The sequence below is a fragment of the Rosa chinensis genome, chromosome 2 (genome assembly GCF_002994745.2).
Source record: "Rosa chinensis cultivar Old Blush chromosome 2, RchiOBHm-V2, whole genome shotgun sequence".
NCBI classification, from domain to species: domain Eukaryota; kingdom Viridiplantae; phylum Streptophyta; class Magnoliopsida; order Rosales; family Rosaceae; genus Rosa; species Rosa chinensis.
Genome location: NC_037089.1, coordinates 47,115,634 through 47,133,624, shown reverse-complemented (window position 1 = coordinate 47,133,624; position 17,991 = coordinate 47,115,634). Strand labels below are relative to the sequence as shown.

The 17,991-nt window shown below is 38.9% G+C and overlaps 1 protein-coding gene across 2 annotated transcripts; it reads right to left on the bottom strand.

Moving 5' to 3' along the window:
- Positions 1-12,004: 12,004 nt before the first annotated feature.
- On the bottom strand, positions 12,005-16,892 carry LOC112184391 (probable alpha,alpha-trehalose-phosphate synthase [UDP-forming] 7). Of its 2 annotated transcripts, none has more exons than XM_024322648.2 (4): positions 16,845-16,892; positions 13,837-15,903; positions 12,977-13,250; positions 12,005-12,557 (listed from the first exon to the last, which is right to left on the bottom strand). In XM_024322648.2, the coding sequence occupies exons 2-4, from the start codon at positions 15,813-15,815 to the stop codon at positions 12,246-12,248; spliced, it is 2,565 nt and encodes an 854-aa protein (XP_024178416.1). In that variant the 5' UTR covers positions 15,816-15,903; positions 16,845-16,892; the 3' UTR covers positions 12,005-12,245. The 2 variants fall into 2 exon arrangements, with proteins under 2 accessions (XP_024178416.1, XP_040371338.1); XM_040515404.1 differs by lacking the exon at positions 16,845-16,892 and adding an exon at positions 16,461-16,588.
- Between the last annotated feature and the right edge of the window lie 1,099 nt (positions 16,893-17,991).

Here is a 17,991-nt window from a genome sequence, read left to right as displayed (position 1 = left end):
ATCAGTGTCATGCTTTCTACCACTCAACCTTGATGTTTGAAAATCCACACCCTCCTCTCCATTCACAACACCATGCCCATCTTGATTTTTTTCACTATTGGTTCTTTTGCTTTATCCCTCAGCGCAGCAACCTCGTCCTTAAGTCTGACACCCGGCAACTCGCAAGGTTTGCAAATTGAACAAATATGACACCCCAGCAACTCGCAAGGTTGCAAATTAAACAAATCACACGGTGTCAGGTATCTCCTCTAAAAAGACAATTATGTAATAAATCAAGATACCTTAAGTGCATCAATCCACCAATCTCCTTTGCAAGTTCTCTGATGTAATTAAGTAACAATGTCTTAATGCTTCTCATCTGTATAATTAACTCGGGGCCAATTTTAGTAATTTCGAACTCGAAAGTTGTGAGGGTACGCAAATTTCTATATTTAGCAAGAGAAACAGAAAATGAATCCTCAGGTGCATACTTCAAGGTCAAATGATGAAACTTATCACTCGGTACCTCCATTCTCTCATTATCAGTATTAAACTCCATATAGAAACATACATTTTTGCACAGAAACTGCACGAAATCATGTGCAACATCATGCATTTTGCAACTTTATGTATTGTCATCCTTATCACTTACAAAATATTGGAAGAAAGACTGCATTACTAATTCATCAAAATATGTTTGACCGATTATTTCCTTTTCTTTGTTGCTTCCCTTAACATCCGGATAATCTTATGATAGCTACAACTTTATTAATCTATCTTTGTCAATCACATAATCTTTTGGGAAGATATCACTATATAAAAGACAATGTCTTATTAACGAGCTCAAATCATAGTAACTTGGTAATAAGGGTTGAAAAGCATGTTGCTCAAACTCTTTTAACTCCCAAATCTTACTATTCAAAACACCTTGCCCTTCTCTCAATGTTTTCTTATGGTGCATTAATTGGGCTACCTAAAGTCTTTACAGCAAGTGGCAAACCTTTGCACATTTTGACAATATCATTAGCGATAGCTTCAAACATTCTAGATTCGTTTCTTCCCCTATTAGTGAATGCAATGTGACAGGACAATGACCAACAATTTTCTTCACTTGACTCCTTCAATAGGATCATAGGACTGAATGCTCCCATCATGATAGAAACCCCCTCATTTCGTGGTGTCACCAATATTCTACTGCCTATAGCCCCGTTAAATAAAGATCTGTTTAATTGTTTGTACCCACTAAGATTTGGATTGCATAGATCATCTAAAACAATGAGAAATTTCTTTCCCTCAATCAATTGATGTATGCATTGCAGAAGAATTTGAAACTCATTTGAATTTGGGGTACTAGTACTACCAGAACTTCAATGATGGCTTTGTAAACTTTGATCTCGTTAAGAGGGTCTGAGACAGAGACCCATACTCTTGTCAAAATGAGCCTTGACCTTTTCATCATTATAGACTAGTTGGGAAAGTGTTGTCTTTCCAATTCCTCGCATCCCTATCACAGGGATCATAAGGGGACTCCTAAGTTCTTGACTATTTGTAGTCAACAACTTGGTAAAATATTCTTTTCGTTTTCTCGACCAAATAGTACTATATCAATTATCAACAGAGGAAGAAAGTTTTGGTTCAAGTTGTTCTATAAATCTCTTTCAGGTTTGAAAGCTATAATTTTTTCTCTGACTGGCAATCAAAATGAACTTTTCATTTAGTTATTTTATCCTGACATCAATATCCATGCGGGGATGAAGTACTCGATTGACTTGCCAAAGAGAAGCAAGAGAAAGGAATGGAGAAACATACCTACTTCTTGGTAACAATGCCGTCGTCACCTCCATTTCCTTGTTTCTCCATTCGTCTCTTTTGAACTTCAGTTCTCCACTCATCCAACACATCTTCCATCTCGTAGCAAAGTTGTGTCACATTATTCAGCCAAAGCCTCACACTGTCCTCCCTTAGTTGTCTGCTCTCAGCATCCTCAAGCACAGTTTTAACAACTTAAAGATTGCGGGTGATGTTTGCAGCTTCTTTGTCAACACCTATGACTGGTCTCAGCTCTCTTTCAACCTTGTCAAAGGTAATGGAAGCTAAACGCAGTAGGAGAAAGTCAACTAGAGCTTAGCCAAAATGTTCCTGATGTAGTAAGTTTGAAACAGAATTGAGAGTGAAAAGAGAAAATGATCGGTATACTAATTGAACTAACAAATGCAGAATGCGGCTTTCTATGGTCTTTGCTGTACCACTTTACATAGACTTGATTATCTTAGGTCCTTCCAGTGGGATATTTGCCATAATGCACATCTGGCTTGATACATCTGTTGGCCCCATTCTAGATAAATACATGCATCTAGGCCTCCGAGGCTTCCGATTATATACCATTGCTTGAATATCGATCTCTTAGAAACTACTTATAACAAATGCTTCGTTAGTCCAGTAGGCAAGACCGCACGGACAATTAAGAAGAATGCCTAGTGCATGTGTGGTTTTTTTATTACTTTTTCACCCATTTTTTTTTTTTTTAGTTCTTTCATTCGAGGTCATGATTAATAGAGCCTCATTCAAATTTTAAGATCTGTCTTGATAATTATTAGTGTGCACGCAATTGTTTACACAGTAACCTTATAATTGTTTTTAGCACTTGCAAAACATATAAGAAGTTTGACTTATATATATATATATATATATATATATATATATATATATAGTGTTTGGCCCAGACTCTAGGTTACTTGCTCTAGTTGTAATAGAATTTTTATTAGATATAATCTTGGAGAATCTTAGTAGATATCCAATCAATATACAATTATGTTTCCATGTACAGCTATATCTCTATGATTGTAATCCTCCATATAAAGAGGCCCCTATTATCAATGAAAACACAGCAAATTCTCTCTCAAATATCTATTCCCTAAAGCATTTTATCAGCACGAAACTCTAACCCTGAAACCCTAAAATCGTAGTCTTCAAACCCTACCATCGCCGCATATATTGAAGCCTCAATGCCAGGAGTCCAGAACAGGCGGTGCCACCCCCAGAACCGGCCAGAAAAATACCGAAATGGCCCCCAGAAGAAGCAAAAGGTCCCCTGCCCTGTTCACACCCTTCTAGTCTGCCTCCTATCGTCATATTTCGTCATCGTTGGCGGCTTTACTCTAGATTCTGGGAACAGGAAAAATATTTCCTGGAACTGGCCTTAAAGTTCCCGAGCCGGCCACCAGAACAGTTGCACCCTTGAACCAATGCCTGTTCGTTGTTCCAGCCTTAATTCCTTTCTTCCAGCCTGCCCAGCTCAAGAGAGAAGGAGGCCCGCGACCCACATCAGCAGAAAAGAAAAAAAAAAAGAAATGGACTGGCCCAAAGGAGACGCGGCCCACTACAAAAGAAAAGGAAAAAAAAAGGAAGTAGCCCTTCGGCCCATAGACGCGACCTGGCCCACTGACTCTACAGGCCACCTCCGGCAATTTTCCGGCCACCTCCAGTGACTTTCCGGTGGCTTTTTCCGGTCAAATTTTCTGGCAACCTATTTCGAGGTATTTTTTTTTACTAAAAGTTCCAGTTTTTGAGTTTTTATTCAATTTCTCTTCTTTTTCTCAAGGACTTGCAAACTCCCTCCTTATTCATAGAGGAGACCAAAAGTCGAACTATGGGGGTTCGTGCTCACTTCAAGCTTGGAGCTTGTAGAGTCCTCCAAACTTAGAGTTTGTTGAGAAGTTTTGATCGACCACAAACACATCATTGGTTCGATCTAATCCAATACCTCTTGGAATCAGATTTCTTAGAAGCGACTTTGCTTAGAAATCCCTAATTTCTTGGAAGCGACTACGCTCAGAAATTTTATTGTTTTCATGGTAGTCTTTTTTTCGCTCCGAAACTAACTTTAATCTTTTATTGTTTTTCAGGATGAGTAACCTAGACAAGTTGAACTTTGTTCCACTGAAGACAACAGGCGCAGGATACCACAAGTAGTTCCGTGATGTTCGCCAGCATCTTAAGACTGATGGGATCCTAGATACGATCTAAGAGCCAAGTCAAAACGTACTTACTCCTCAACAAGCTGCTGCTTTTGAAGCAAATAGAGCTGCTACTAGAGAGGCAAATGAAGCTAAAGCCATAATTCTCATGACAAGGCACATGAATGACGCGCTTCAGAATGAGTACCTTAATGAAGAGGACCCTAGAAAGCTATGAGTAGAACTCAAGTAGCGGTTTGGCAACATTCGTGACTCCCTGCTTTCAGATTTAGAAGTGAGATGGCATAGCCTCTGCTTTTGTGATTTCAAGTCTGTACTTGACTACAATTTTGAAGCCCTTCGTATCAAGTTTTTGATGGAGTTCTGTGGCAAGATAATCACTGATACGATATTGATCGAGAAGACTCTCTCTCTATCTTCCCCGTCTCTGCACTGATGATTGCAAAGAATTATCAGATTGATGTAAATACAGAACGCATCACAAGGTTTCATGAGCTTATTGGTGCCATGAACGTAGCTGAGAATCACGAAAATATCCATGTGAAGAACTATAATTCTAGACTCGTCGGAACCAAGTCTATCCCAGAGTTTAACTATAGTCACGCCCCCAAGGAAGGATGCAAGGACAGAAAAGCTAGGGATGATTCTAGACATTTTGGTCCATATTCTCGCCCTAAAGAGGAAGGTAACCTACAAGATAGGCATGCACGGAACTTTGGAGGTCAATGTGTAAAGAGAGAGAGGCAAAGCCTCCGGCTATGGTGGTGGCGCCACTAAGGAAAATAGCCATCCCCAACTCGCACCTAAAGCGCCTCAATCAAGGGAGGCTGACCATAATGATGCTTGTCTTCGGTGTGGAGCGTTCAGACATTGAGCCAAAGCATGTAGAGTATTCCAGAATGTTGTAGACGCGTACAAGGTGTATCACGAAGCAAGAGACGCACATTACATAGAGCAAGAAGATCAAGATGACGATCTCGCTCTTAGGGTAGAAGACTTCTAGGTGATGCGATCAAAGCAAGCGCATAATTTAACCTGAAATTATCGTTAGTAGTATAAGCAAATAGGGATCGTTCTATTCCGGGGATTGAGGGTACACCTGTCATTGTGTAACAAATAAAGAAAAATATTATTTACAGAAATAAAATAAAGAATAAATATATACAAGAGAACAAAAATAAGGGGGGGGGGGGAGTTTTAAGAATTATAGAATTGAAAATTAAAATAAAGAAAATATAAAAACACATGTACAAGAATGAAACATAAGAAACAAAGAATAAACCCAAGTTTATCATTGAATTCGAATTAACCCTACATTGTTCTTCCAAGTCATGTGAAAGGAGTTGATCATGTGAAACATTCGAAAGCAAACGATTTCCCATATTTTACTTTTCAATGCTAATTAATCTAAGTGAAAGCACATAGACTAATCCTATCAAACATGTAATCAAGCCCTAGAAAGCTAGTCAATCATGACATGTTCAACACATGAAACACATAGAAAGGCTATCAACTCAAGTGTACAACTTAGTATGAAGAAGTTCACCTAATTGCAATCCTCTTCAATTGAATTCGATTTTTGTCCAAAACCTTTACTACTTTTGATTTAAGTTCATAACACAAAAAGTTGAATCATGTTCTTAAATCTAGCACCATTCATATCAAAACCCTAAGTGTTTCGAACCACATAAGATTAAAATACAAAAAATATCTATAAAGCAAATTCAATCGAACAATCACACATAAGCAACTTTGGAATCACAACATAAGAATCGAAATTCTTTATTCAATCATAAAATTTCAGAATATAAACCTTGTTCAAACATAAATGTCAACTAAAAACAATTCTCACGAAACTAAGCAAGATTACAAAGAAAGAGGTTGAATTACACCGTGAGATGGAGATGGGGATGAAGGATGAAACGTTATGGATTCTTGAATCTCGAAAGCAAGCTTCAAGGTGGAGGATGGATGATGATGCTCACGGCTCCTTCTTCTTCTTCTTCTCCCTTGCTTGAAACGTTGAATGCACTAGAGGATGGAGAGAAAATGGAAAGGAAATGGAGAGACAAAGAAGATGGAATGGATGAAGGATTGTGTTTTAGAATGAGAGGAGAAGGTGTTTATATAGGGAAGAAAAAGAAGAGAGAAATGATGAGTGGAAGAAAAATAATGAAAGTGGAGTATGAAAGTGATTTGTAGAATATGGAAAAGAAAGAGAAATGATGAAATGAAAGCAAAGCATGAAGGTGCAGCAACATGGAAGTGATGATGATCTATTAAAGAGATTGTAGAAAAAATATATCCAAGGAAAAAGAGAAAAGCATCTAGCTTTCTTCATGTGGGTGGGAAACATGAATATGTGGTGTTGAGCTGTTTTCAGGTCAGTTTCTGCCCCTTTATTCCTTCAATTATTTCTCCATCAAAACTTCATATTGGGCCTCCGATTTCTTCATATCAAATGTTCCTCTATGAGTGTAGATCATCCTGACAAATTTTCAGAGCTTCAATCCATGTGGTTGGGCCGGAAATCCTGCTGGACCTCTTACAGGTCCAGTTTTCCAGTTTTGCTTCTGTAGAAAATTGGATGAAGGCCTTCCACTCATATTTTGCTCTGGCACTCTTCATAAGAAATGATCCTTTGGGTGTCTAGAATGGATCTGGAAGGTTTCAGCTCATTTGAAGTTCATTTGGTCAGGCGGCCGCTCCTTCTTCTTTGCTTGGCTTGGTTTCTCCTAGCCGGAGTAGGAATATGTGTAAAATTGATCTTTTAGTACATTTCCATTTTTCTCCATCATTTCCAGGTAATTATGGACCTAACGCTCATTTCACCTTCATTTACTCCAATGTACCTAAAAATAGAAATTGAATTAAAAATCGATTCAGTTAAGGAATTAACTAAGCAAAATGTGAGGAATTAACTATTAAAATATCACATTAAAATGCTCCTATCACTAGGACCAAGAGACTGGCGATTTTGATCAAGTCTTTTTATTTTCCAAGAGATATAGGCAATTGCCATATTTTTGTAGTAAATGCCAATGGTTTAGTCTTTCTTCAAACTAGGCTCATCCAAAGTAAGTATGATGTATAGAAAGGTTTTGAGATTAGTGGTACTTAAGTGAGCCTAGCTCCACCGATATCTTTCTATTCACCTAGTCTGCTAGTCACATTTGCTTTGGAGTTACCCAAAGAAGTTAGATGAATGTCATTGTTTTGCATTAGCTAGTTTATTGGATTAGATTTTCTTTGGCTCAAGAGACAATGATGTAATTTTGTTTGGCTTATTAATAAAAGTTGAGTTCCAGAATGGATTCTGGAGAACTATTATGTCTTGCGGATAGTGCGACTACGCACACCATTCTCTGCCCTAGGCAATTATTCTTAGAGATGTTGCCTACATATTCCTCTGTGACTACGATCGCTGAGCCATCAGGTTTAATTCAAGGATATGGAATGGCCCAATTCCTTTTGCCAAATGGCCCCTTGATTAATGTCACAAAAACTAACTATGATTCTAAGGCAAATCGAACCTTATTGAGCTTTAAAGATATCAGAGCCAACGGATTCCATACGGAAACTCATACTGAGAACGGAAAAGATTTCTTTGCATTACCTCTAATCATTGCAGACGAAAGTGCATCTTAGAGAAGCTTATGTGTCAATCTAGTGGACTTTATGTCACTACAATTCGACCTATTGAATCCAATAATGTAATAAGAGAAGATCTCTTGGATTCTGACACATTTTTGGCTTTGGCATGACCGACTAGGACATCATGGTCGTGATATGATGATCCTTATACTAAAGACTTCACACAGACATCCATTCTTTCCAGCGAAATGAAGTAAGAATCAAAAATTGATTCCTAGACTTAGTGTGACCGCCACCGCAGCAGCATCTGGCGCTGCCGTTGTCCACTGCCTGCCTAGGGATGCCCATGTCCCTATTGACAATGCCATAGATGGCGTCACCCATAGCCATGGAGCCATGGATGCCAGACCCAACCAAATTTTACTTCAAATAGACGCTCAGACCCAACCAAAATCCTTATTGGTTATTTTTAAGACCCCACGCTCATTTTGCAAAGCCTGTTCCTTAGGGAAATTAGGACCTAGACCGTCATACACAAAGGATCCAAAATATTCATTTCGTTCTTAAAGAGAATCCAATGAGATATCTGTGGACCAATTTAACTATCTTGCGGACCTTTTAAATACTTTATGGTATTGGTTGATGCTTCGACACGCTGGTCACATGTCGCACTATTGTCCACTCAGAATGTTGCTTATGCTAAACTTCTAGCCCAGATTATCCGTTTACGGGCTCACTACCCGGACCATCCTATTAAGTCTGTTCGACTTGATAATGCTGGGGAGTTTACATCGAAAACGTTCGATGACTATTGATGTCAACGAGGATTGAAGTAGACTATCCAGTTCTCCATGTTCATACCCAAAATGGTCTCGTGACAACCGCTATCAAACAACTACAAATGATAGCACAGACATTGATTATGTGCACCAATCTCCTTGTTTTCGCCTAGGGATATGCAATAGTGCACACAGCGACGCTAATTCATCTACGATCCACTGCCACCTAATATTATTCTGTGTTACAGCTAGTGACTGGGTACGAGCCTGATATCTCGAACTTACACATATTTGGGTGTGCTATTTATGTGCCTATTACGCTGCCACAAAGTACTATGATAGGTCCACATAGATGAATGGGCGCATATGTTTGATATGAGGCTCCAACTATTGTCTGCTACCTGGAACCCTTGACAGGCGATCTCTTTACCGCTAGATTTTTGGATTGTCACTTTGATGAGAAAGTCTTCCCATCGTTAGGGGGAGATAAGAACATGAATGTTCAGCAGGAACGACAGGAATTGTCGTTGTCTGTCCCCACTATGTCTCATCTCGATCCCTGTATATGAACTTGAAGTGCGAAGAATAATAGAGCTCCGGAGCGTAGCAGATACTCTATCTAATGCGTTTTCTGATGTTGCTAAAGTAACGAGATCACATATACCTATTGCAAACATGTCTGCAAGGATTGACATCCTAAATACTGGACGTAACGCCGCTCCTGAGGTACCAGGAGATGGTACCACTGCTCATATTGGTAGTGATGAAGCGTCTTTGGTCCCATGTCCAGCGAAGAAGCGTGGTAGACCAATTGGTTCGAATGATACTCCCCCTAGAAAGAGAGTGAATGAGGCACAAGCAAAACTTTTGATCATCGATACTTAAAATTTGTCACATGAGAATGTTTCGGATTATGGTTATGTCCAAGAGACATCTTTGGGGGACAGCTCAATGTCAGAACCTATCCCTAAGAACGTAGAGATCTCTGTAAATTACACTAGTATACATGAGACGTGGGAGCGAAACTACATCATCATAGATGATGTATTCGCCTATTCTGTATCGCGTGAGATTATTGAGATCGATGACATCGAAGCACGCTCTGTTGAAAACCAGTCGGTCATAAATGGGTATTCGTTAGAAAGCTTAATGAGAGAAACGAGATTGTACAGTACAAAGCTCGCCTTGTGGCGCAAGGCTTCTCACAACACCCTGGAATCGACTACGAGGAGACATATTATTTCGTTAAGGACGTTATTACGTTCCGCTACCTTGTTAGTTTGGTAGTTTCTGAAAAACTGAACATGCAGCTTATGGATATGGTTACTACGTATCTACATGAGGATCTAGATACAGAGACTTATATGAAAGTTCAGGATGGACTTCAGTTACCCAAGTGAAGTGGTTCTAAACCATAGAGCGCACTTGCAATAAGATTAAAACGCTCACTATATGGATTGAAGCAATCGGGACGGATGTGGTATAACCGTCTAAGTGACTACTTGATTGGGAAGGGCTATGTTAACAATGAACTGTGCCATGTGTGTTCATAAAAAGAACAAGTTTTGGATTTGCAATAGTAGCGGTTTATGTTGATGACATGAACATAATTGGCATCCTTAAAGAGTTAAGGGAAACCGCTGAACACTTGAAATCCGGGTTTGAGATGAAAGATCTTGGGAGAACATAGTTTTGCCTCGGTTTGGAAATTGAGCACCGTGAAGATGGTATCCTGATTCATCAATCAGCTTATACCCAAAAGATGCTTAGGCGTTTCAATACTAATAAAGTTAAGCCTTCAAGCACCCCAATGGTCGTCCGTAGTCTTGATCCAAAGAAGGATCAATTCCATCCAAAAGATGACGATAAAGATTTGTTAGAGGCAGAAATGCCCTACCTAAGTGCAATAGGAACATTATTGTACTTAGCTCAATGCACAAGATCGGTCATCTCTTTCGCCGTGAACTTATTAGCCAAATATAGCTTTGCGCCAACACGACGCCATTCAACTGGTGTTAAAGATATCTTTCAATACCTAAGTGGTATGATTGATATGTGCTTGCTCTATCCCTACAGAGAGACGATGGATTCAGACCCATTATATGTCAAGAATGCCACCAACAGTGGTCTGCATTCCCTCGCTCGATCCTAAAACAACATAAGTATTTTGGAAGGTTTTGCTGATGCTGGGTACCTCTCTGACCCACAAAAAGGTCATTCCCAAACTAGTTATGTGTTCACCATGGGTAAGACCGCGATATCTTGGAGGTCTACAAAACAGACCCTAGTCACTACTTCTTCAAACCATGCAGAGATTATTGCTATTCACGAAGCAGTTCGTGAATGTATATGGCTTAGATCCATAGTTACGCATGTTCGAAGCAATTGTGGTCTGAAGTCTACCACAGATGATCCTACCAGCATTTATGAGGATAATGCTGCTTGCATTGAACAAATGAAGCAAGGCTACGTCAAGGGCGACAATACCAAGCACATATCGCCTAAGTTTTTCTATAACCAGCAACAACATAAGCTCCTTAAGATTAGAGTAAACCAGGTTTGATTTGAGGACAATGTAGCAAACTTATTTACTATGTCACTGCCCAAATCCACGTTCGAGAAACATGTTGCAAGCATTGGTTTGCGAAAGTTATCTGAACTCCCATGATCGTAGTCATCAGGGGGGACTCGCAAACATTAGTGGGAGATGTCTACATGTTGATCTCGAAATGTGAAGGGTGTATTGTGTTCTTTTTCCACTTCGACCGAGGTTATTTTTGTCTCACAAGGTTTTTGTTACTCGACAAAGTTTTTAATGAGGCACGAGAGGAGCACCATGTTTGGGTGACACAAGGGGGAGTGTTCAAGTAAATCTAGATTTTGTGTCTAACCCAAACTCTAGGCTACTTGCTCTAGTTGTAATAGGTTTTGTATTAGAGATAATGTTGGAGAATCTTAGTAGATATCTAATCAATGTACGATTATGTTTCCATGTACAACTCTATCTCTATTCTTGTAATCCTCTATATAAAGAGGCCATATTATCAATGAAAACACAGCAAATTAATTCTCTCTCAAATATCGATTCCCTAAAACAATATATATATATATATATATATATATACAGGGCCCTTCTAGTGAGGGATTTTTTTTGGGTTTTTATAGGGATAGACATTATACCAACTTTTCGATCATATTTTCATATCTCGACCGTTTAGTTTTTAGCTACTAATGTATAGATCATCTCTGCAAAATTTCAACCAAATTGATGGTCGTTAAGGCATTGATAACTACCTTAAAGGTAGTACGGTTTAGGTTGGACAGATTCTGTTCGTCAACTGGTTTAAGTGAGTTAGATACTTTAAGGATCATCAATTTAGCTGAAATTTTGCATAGATGATCTATACATTAGTAACTAAAAACTGAACGGTTGAGATGTGGATACGAGACCAAAAAGTGACTCTAAACTCTAACCTCGCACTGAAATTTCAAAGCGAGGCCTCGCTCGGATAATATATATATATATATATATATATATATATATATATTTGTCTCGGCACCAGTTAACTCTTATCAAGGTAAGATACAATAGTCAACATCTGGAAAAAAAAAAGAGCAGAAGAAACAAAATTGGATGATGAATACGATGATCTTACGACCGGATAGTATGATCCCCTGAGATATTCACCACCCTACCACCCATGCTTCCATTTTCTTTTGAATATCAACTCTGGCCTTGTCTGTTAAGAAACTATATACAGAGACATATAGAGTGAAGCAATATAGGAAAATCTACTCAATTGTAACTCTATGATCCATACGACCATACCCTAAATATATGATGCTCGCTGCCTAATCTATTCAAGAAGGTAGTTTCTTATTGAGAAAAGAAAACGAAAGCAATGGACTGAAACGTTCACGGATCGCTCTCATATCCTATGTCAGTGGGTGGCAAAGTATCAAAGGCTTCAGCAAGAGATTCAAGCATGGTGATCACTTCAGTTGTGTCGTCCAAGTAATATGTAGCCTTGCTTGGCTTTTGTCCAACTGTGCAAGCAAAAACTGCAGGATTGGGGGAAAGAATGTCTTTCAACTTCGCATGGCCAAATATCTCAAACATGTCCTCATCGGATCTGTCATCACCAATACAAAGAACAAAGTCTGCATGTTTTCCATTCTCAGCCATTGATGTGAAAATCTTCTGTGCAACAAGCCCTTTACTGACTCCCTAAAATCATAAATAAGCAAACGAAAGTGAAAACAAAAAATGTAAGTAATATCTAGTTGTTGCACTCCCAAAAGATATAAATACAAATCATTAACTTGGTACATCAAATAAAACACACCAAGTAGAATCGTGACAAATTATGGAAACTCAAATATTTTTATATTGAATGGAAACAATAGACCAATCAGTAACAGGGAGAAATGTAAAGAAAGGTTTGTGGAATGTAGCTGCGTAAAAAAAAAACTACATGTGGGAAGAAATAAATTACACCATGAATTACCAAAATAAAACAAAGGATAACAAGCAGAGACCCTAAGAAAAAGTTTTTGTTAAAAAATTGTCTTAAGTTTCTCCTCGAGACAGTTTGGCAAAATGTAACCGTTTCATAGAATTGCAGAAGTTGAGGTTCATGAATGTACCTGAGGCTTGACGTCTAAAATAAACTGACCCTTCTTGACAGCAACAGGTTCATTTGACAAGACACTTTCTAGATGATCCAACATCTCCTTTGCCTGGGAGGACCCGAACCCTGGGTCTGCATCTCGATATTGCCAAACCATAGCACTTTCCTTAATTTCTATAGAAGAACCATCAGTAGCCTCAGTATACAATTTCATTACTGGTTCAGCAATTTTCATCCAACCAAACCCAAAACTCTGCTGACAGATTTCCCATTCCTCATTTTGTGACCATCTGAGAAGTTGCATAAATTAGTGTTACAATTTAATAAAAACAAAAGGTTGTTTTAAGCACAATCTACTAGCAGACTTATTTAGCACCACTTGACAGTAAAATCCCCATCTCCAAACCAGAGACAGTAAATTTCACTATTGCAGTCTTACTACCTCATTCATCCTTGTTTTTGCAATTATTGGCAAAAACAGAAGCTAACTTAGAAATTGTCCCATGCCGCATGTTATTTTGAGAAGTCTCCACAAATAGCCCTGTTGAGAAAGGACCAAGAAATTTCCCCTTTTGCCAGACTGATCTAAAGTTTTAAACATAACCTTTGATGCCATGTATAGAAGTACGCTAATCAATTTCAATTCATAATTTTTTTTTTCTCAACAGAAAATTCATGTTCAAGTTCTGTTATTTTATAAAATAAAAATGACATATAATATTACTGGTAGTGCCCAAATAAGTATCTACATATATAAGTGTGTATGATGGCTGTGTGTGTGTGTGTGTGTGTTGTGTGCGTGTGTGTGTGTGTGTGTGAGAGAGAGAGAGAGAGAGAGAGAGAGAGAGAGAGAGAGAGAGAGAGAGAGATGAAAACCTCAAGAAGTATCCATGTTCTGCTGCAATTCCAAGCCTCTGGCATGGAGAAAACCACTTGCTTAAGCTCTCCCTCCCTCTACCAGTGACGATGAAAACTGTATTTTTTTGGTCGGCACAGAGTGTGTTCATAATTGAGATTACCTTCTGACTAGGGGACTTGTCAATTGAGTGCTGGGGCATTACAGTACCATCATAATCCAACATAATGGCTCTAGTGTTTGCTCCTTTGTAAGCCGTTACAATAGCATCAATTGAAAGCTTTTTGAAATTAGGATCAAGTGCCACAACTCTGAATCCAAAGCCAAAACCAATTCCCCAACATCTTCTCTTAAAATGGTCTGCACAAGTTCTCTGCATGTCTTGCAAGAAACTGCGTGACCAATAAGCCACATCGTGCGTACTAATATACCGGTAATGCTTCTCGTGCCGTAATTGTTTCTCTGAATCTTCCATTGATATAGCAACATTCATTCCCTCTGCAGTTGCTTCAACATTCCATGGGTTAACACGGATTGCCCCACTAAGAGATGGAGAGCATCCAATAAACTCTGACACCACTAACATGCTCTCCTTTGGGCCATCAAAGTTTGAACATGATTTGGAACCAGATATTCCTTGCCTACAGACAACATATTCGTAAGGAGTAAGGTTCATCCCATCTCTAACGGCTGTCACAACAACACACTCAGCAATGTTGTAATAGGAAACTCTCTCACTAATAGAAACTGGCCTGTCAATTATGATTATAGGTTCATAGCCCGGTTTCCCAAATTCTTCGTTTATCTGCCGGCAGTTTTCTTGTATTTCTTCTCGTATTTCCTCTAAATCTATCCCTTTACCTCTAGCAGGGTTTACAATCTGGACTAGCACAGCCTTTCCCTGCCAGTTAGGATGTTGCTTGAGCATCTGCTCCATTGCTAAAAGTTTCAAATTAATACCTTTAAAAATGTCCATATCATCTACACCAAGAAACATTGTTTTCCCTTTGAATTTTTGTGCAAGCTCTCTCATAGTACAATCTTCATCTGCAATTTGCATCACCGACTCTATCCAACCCATATGAACTCCAACTGGCATAATCTTGATCCTAATAGTCCTTCCATAATATTCCAATCCTAAGTAGCCTCTCCTTGACTGATATACCAAGCCCAACATCCGGCTACAACAAGTAAGGAAATGACGAGCATAGTCAAAGGTGTGGAAACCAATAATATCTGAATTGAGTAACGCTTTAAGTATTTCTTCTCTTACAGGAAGAGTTCTATAGATCTCAGACGAAGGAAATGGGCTGTGAAGGAAAAATCCCATCCTAACCCGACTAAAACGCCTCCTCAAGAAGGTTGGCAGCACCATCAAATGGTAATCATGAATCCAGATATAATCTTCATCTGGGTTTATAAGCTCAACCACTCTTTGAAAAAACAATTTATTAGCTGAAATATATGCTTCCCACAAAGACCGATCAAATCGACCTCCTTGCTCAGCTGAAAAGGGCATCATGTAATGAAACAATGGCCACAAATGCTTCTTGCAGAAACCATCATAGAATTTAGTCAGAATATCAGGCGGGAGAAAAGTTGGAACACACTTGAATTCATCTAGTAAGACATGTGATACATCCTCCTGGTCAACAGGATCAACATGAACCCTCAATGACCCTACATAAATAACATCCATGTCATCTGGCAGACCATCCTTAAGTTGCAAAAGCAAAGAATCCTCATTCCAACTGAAATTCCACCCGGTATTATCCCCTCTTCGCTTTGCTTTCAAAGGAAGCTGGTTTGCAACAATAATCACCCGATCTGAAGATATCGAGGATGGTTGATCAGATGACACACTGCGTGCTTGATCATCCTCAAGATCTGACAAATTTCCCGGAGCTGTGTTCACCCTTGGCATCCTTTTCCTTCTCCCCTCCATTGTAGGGAAGTTCCCTGATGCCAAATCTAAAAGATTTATGTACGACTTTGACATTTTTGATTTTTTTTTTTTCAGCCTTTTACAACTGGACAACCTCACAAGAGACACTTTATTCCATTTCAGAATGAAAATATCAGGCAATCTGTAGATAACAAACCAAATTCACATCAGTACAGAAAAATAATCCTGATCTTTTGAACATATATATATGAAGTACAGTTGAACTAACTAATTACTAATCAAACAGAGTCATCAGTCATGCAGTGAAAATCAAACACATAAGACATTCCGAAAATAGTAGGAACAACTGATACATTCAAATGTTTTTCCTCACTGTTCTCTATATATTCTCAGCTTGTCAAATAAAAGAAGCCCAAGATTCTTTTCCCTCTTAATATTCTCAACAACCCTCATTTTTCCACAGAATGTAACAAACCAATCAAATCATAAGCACTTAGATACCGCATTCAGATCTATCTGACCACAGAACCACCACATTTGTACAAGAATCAAATAGAAACAAAACCAAACACCCTCCAAGATCAAAATCAAAATGCTCTCTGTGACACTTAACCAACCAAGAAAACATGAAATCTAAAACATAGCCATATCGTGAAAGGGCACAAAGACCATGACTCGTTTCTCAGAAACCCATAATCTTACAAGAAGACGAAAATTATGAGCAGAACTGAAACTGACCTCTGTATTATTAAAGGCAATGAGAAATGAAGCCTTTATTTAGAAGGCGAAGAATTTCAGAAGAGCACTACCTAGGGTTTGAATGTGTTAGGCTTTGGTTCTAAATCATATTAGAATCCGCATTGTTCCCAAATTGAATTCAGAAAATTAAGGCTCTGAGAGAATATGAATATCCAGAGAATTAATTAGGTGAAAAATTAACGGAAAAAAAAAAAGATTGACATGCGTATACAAATTCCCCCCCCCCCCTCCTTAACTGATAATTTTTTTCTTTAGCTATGACTCATTTTTTACGTGATATGATGATGAATGACGAATCCTCGTCATACAAGGATGAAGCAATTATGCTTGCTCTTGTTGAACAATCAATGAAGGAAGACGAACCTCGCTGCCGACGCGGTTCGGTTGAAGGTAATTCTGATCTGCTATTTGAATGCCTCCCGTCTAGTATATCTATCAATAATTATATAATCAATTATAATTATACAAACCCAGAAAAAGTGGACCCACAAATGGTAATGAAGAATATTTAAGTTCATGAGATGAAAACACGTAGGAAAAAAAAAAAAAAAATCTGAACCTCAGATCCCACACTCACCTGAACTACGGCGTCGAGCACTTCCTCCAATCTTTAATTTGTTTTGATTTTGGGATTGGGTTTACCTGCATTTTGGTTTATATGATATTCAAATTAAGTTCCACAACATGCAAGTTTTCGTCCAACTTAGGAATTGCTAACTCATTTTCAACCTAGTTGTCTTCCTCTTGGTTGAACTCATTATCTCTTAAAATTGGACAACAACTCTATAACAGTTTCTTTCAACGAAGAAATGAGTTTCTGTCAATTTAGATTTTAATTTCTAGGTTTGCATCAAGATGGAAGAGAATAAAAATTGGCCTCCGTTATACCTCCTGATGCTATGAAAAAAATGAAGGTTGCGGAACAACGTGTGGCTATTGGCGGCATTGGACATTCTGGAGAGGGGTTTGTTTTTGACAACCCTGTTGTTAGGTTGGTGTAGGGTGCGCCCGTTAACCAGCAAGCCTTTATGCTCAAGGAGTGCGAATGGCTTGGATTTGGTGGTGAGGCTAGATTGGCTCGACCTACGGCATCCTCGAGGTTGGAAACGAAGTTTGATCATATTTTAAAAGGTGTCCCGGATCTTTTTCTCTATGAAGGCTGGTCGGAGGAGCGTAAGCTGAAGGAAGAGCTTCTGCAAGCACAACGGGACTTGGCGGCAGAGAGAAAAGCAGGGTCACCGCGAGAGATATCGCCAAGCTTGATGCTACCCAGTTGCAGCAGGCGCTTACAGCCAAAGAGAAAGAGTTGGCGAACTTTCAGTCTGCTAGGCAGGAAGATATGGCGAAGCTGGAGGAGGATGATAAGGAGATGGTGCGCTTAGAGGCAGTTGATGCTTTTAAGAAGTCGGCAGATTTTAAGACACTTCTGACAAATGCTGGTAAACAAGGTGCTACCGCCAACTTTAAGGAGCTCAAAGATAGCGGCTATTTGAACTTTGACAAGATAATA

Excerpts from the sequence above, each read along its gene's own strand:
- LOC112184391 (XM_024322648.2), bottom strand. The coding sequence starts at position 15,815 with ATGTCAAAGTCGTACATAAATCTTTTAGATTTGGCATCAGGGAACTTC. Across the intron at positions 13,251-13,836 it reads GAACATGGATACTTCTTGAG|ATGGTCACAAAATGAGGAAT; the intron begins GTTTTCATCTCT and ends GCAACTTCTCAG. Across the intron at positions 12,558-12,976 it reads TTTTAGACGTCAAGCCTCAG|GGAGTCAGTAAAGGGCTTGT; the intron begins GTACATTCATGA and ends TTATGATTTTAG.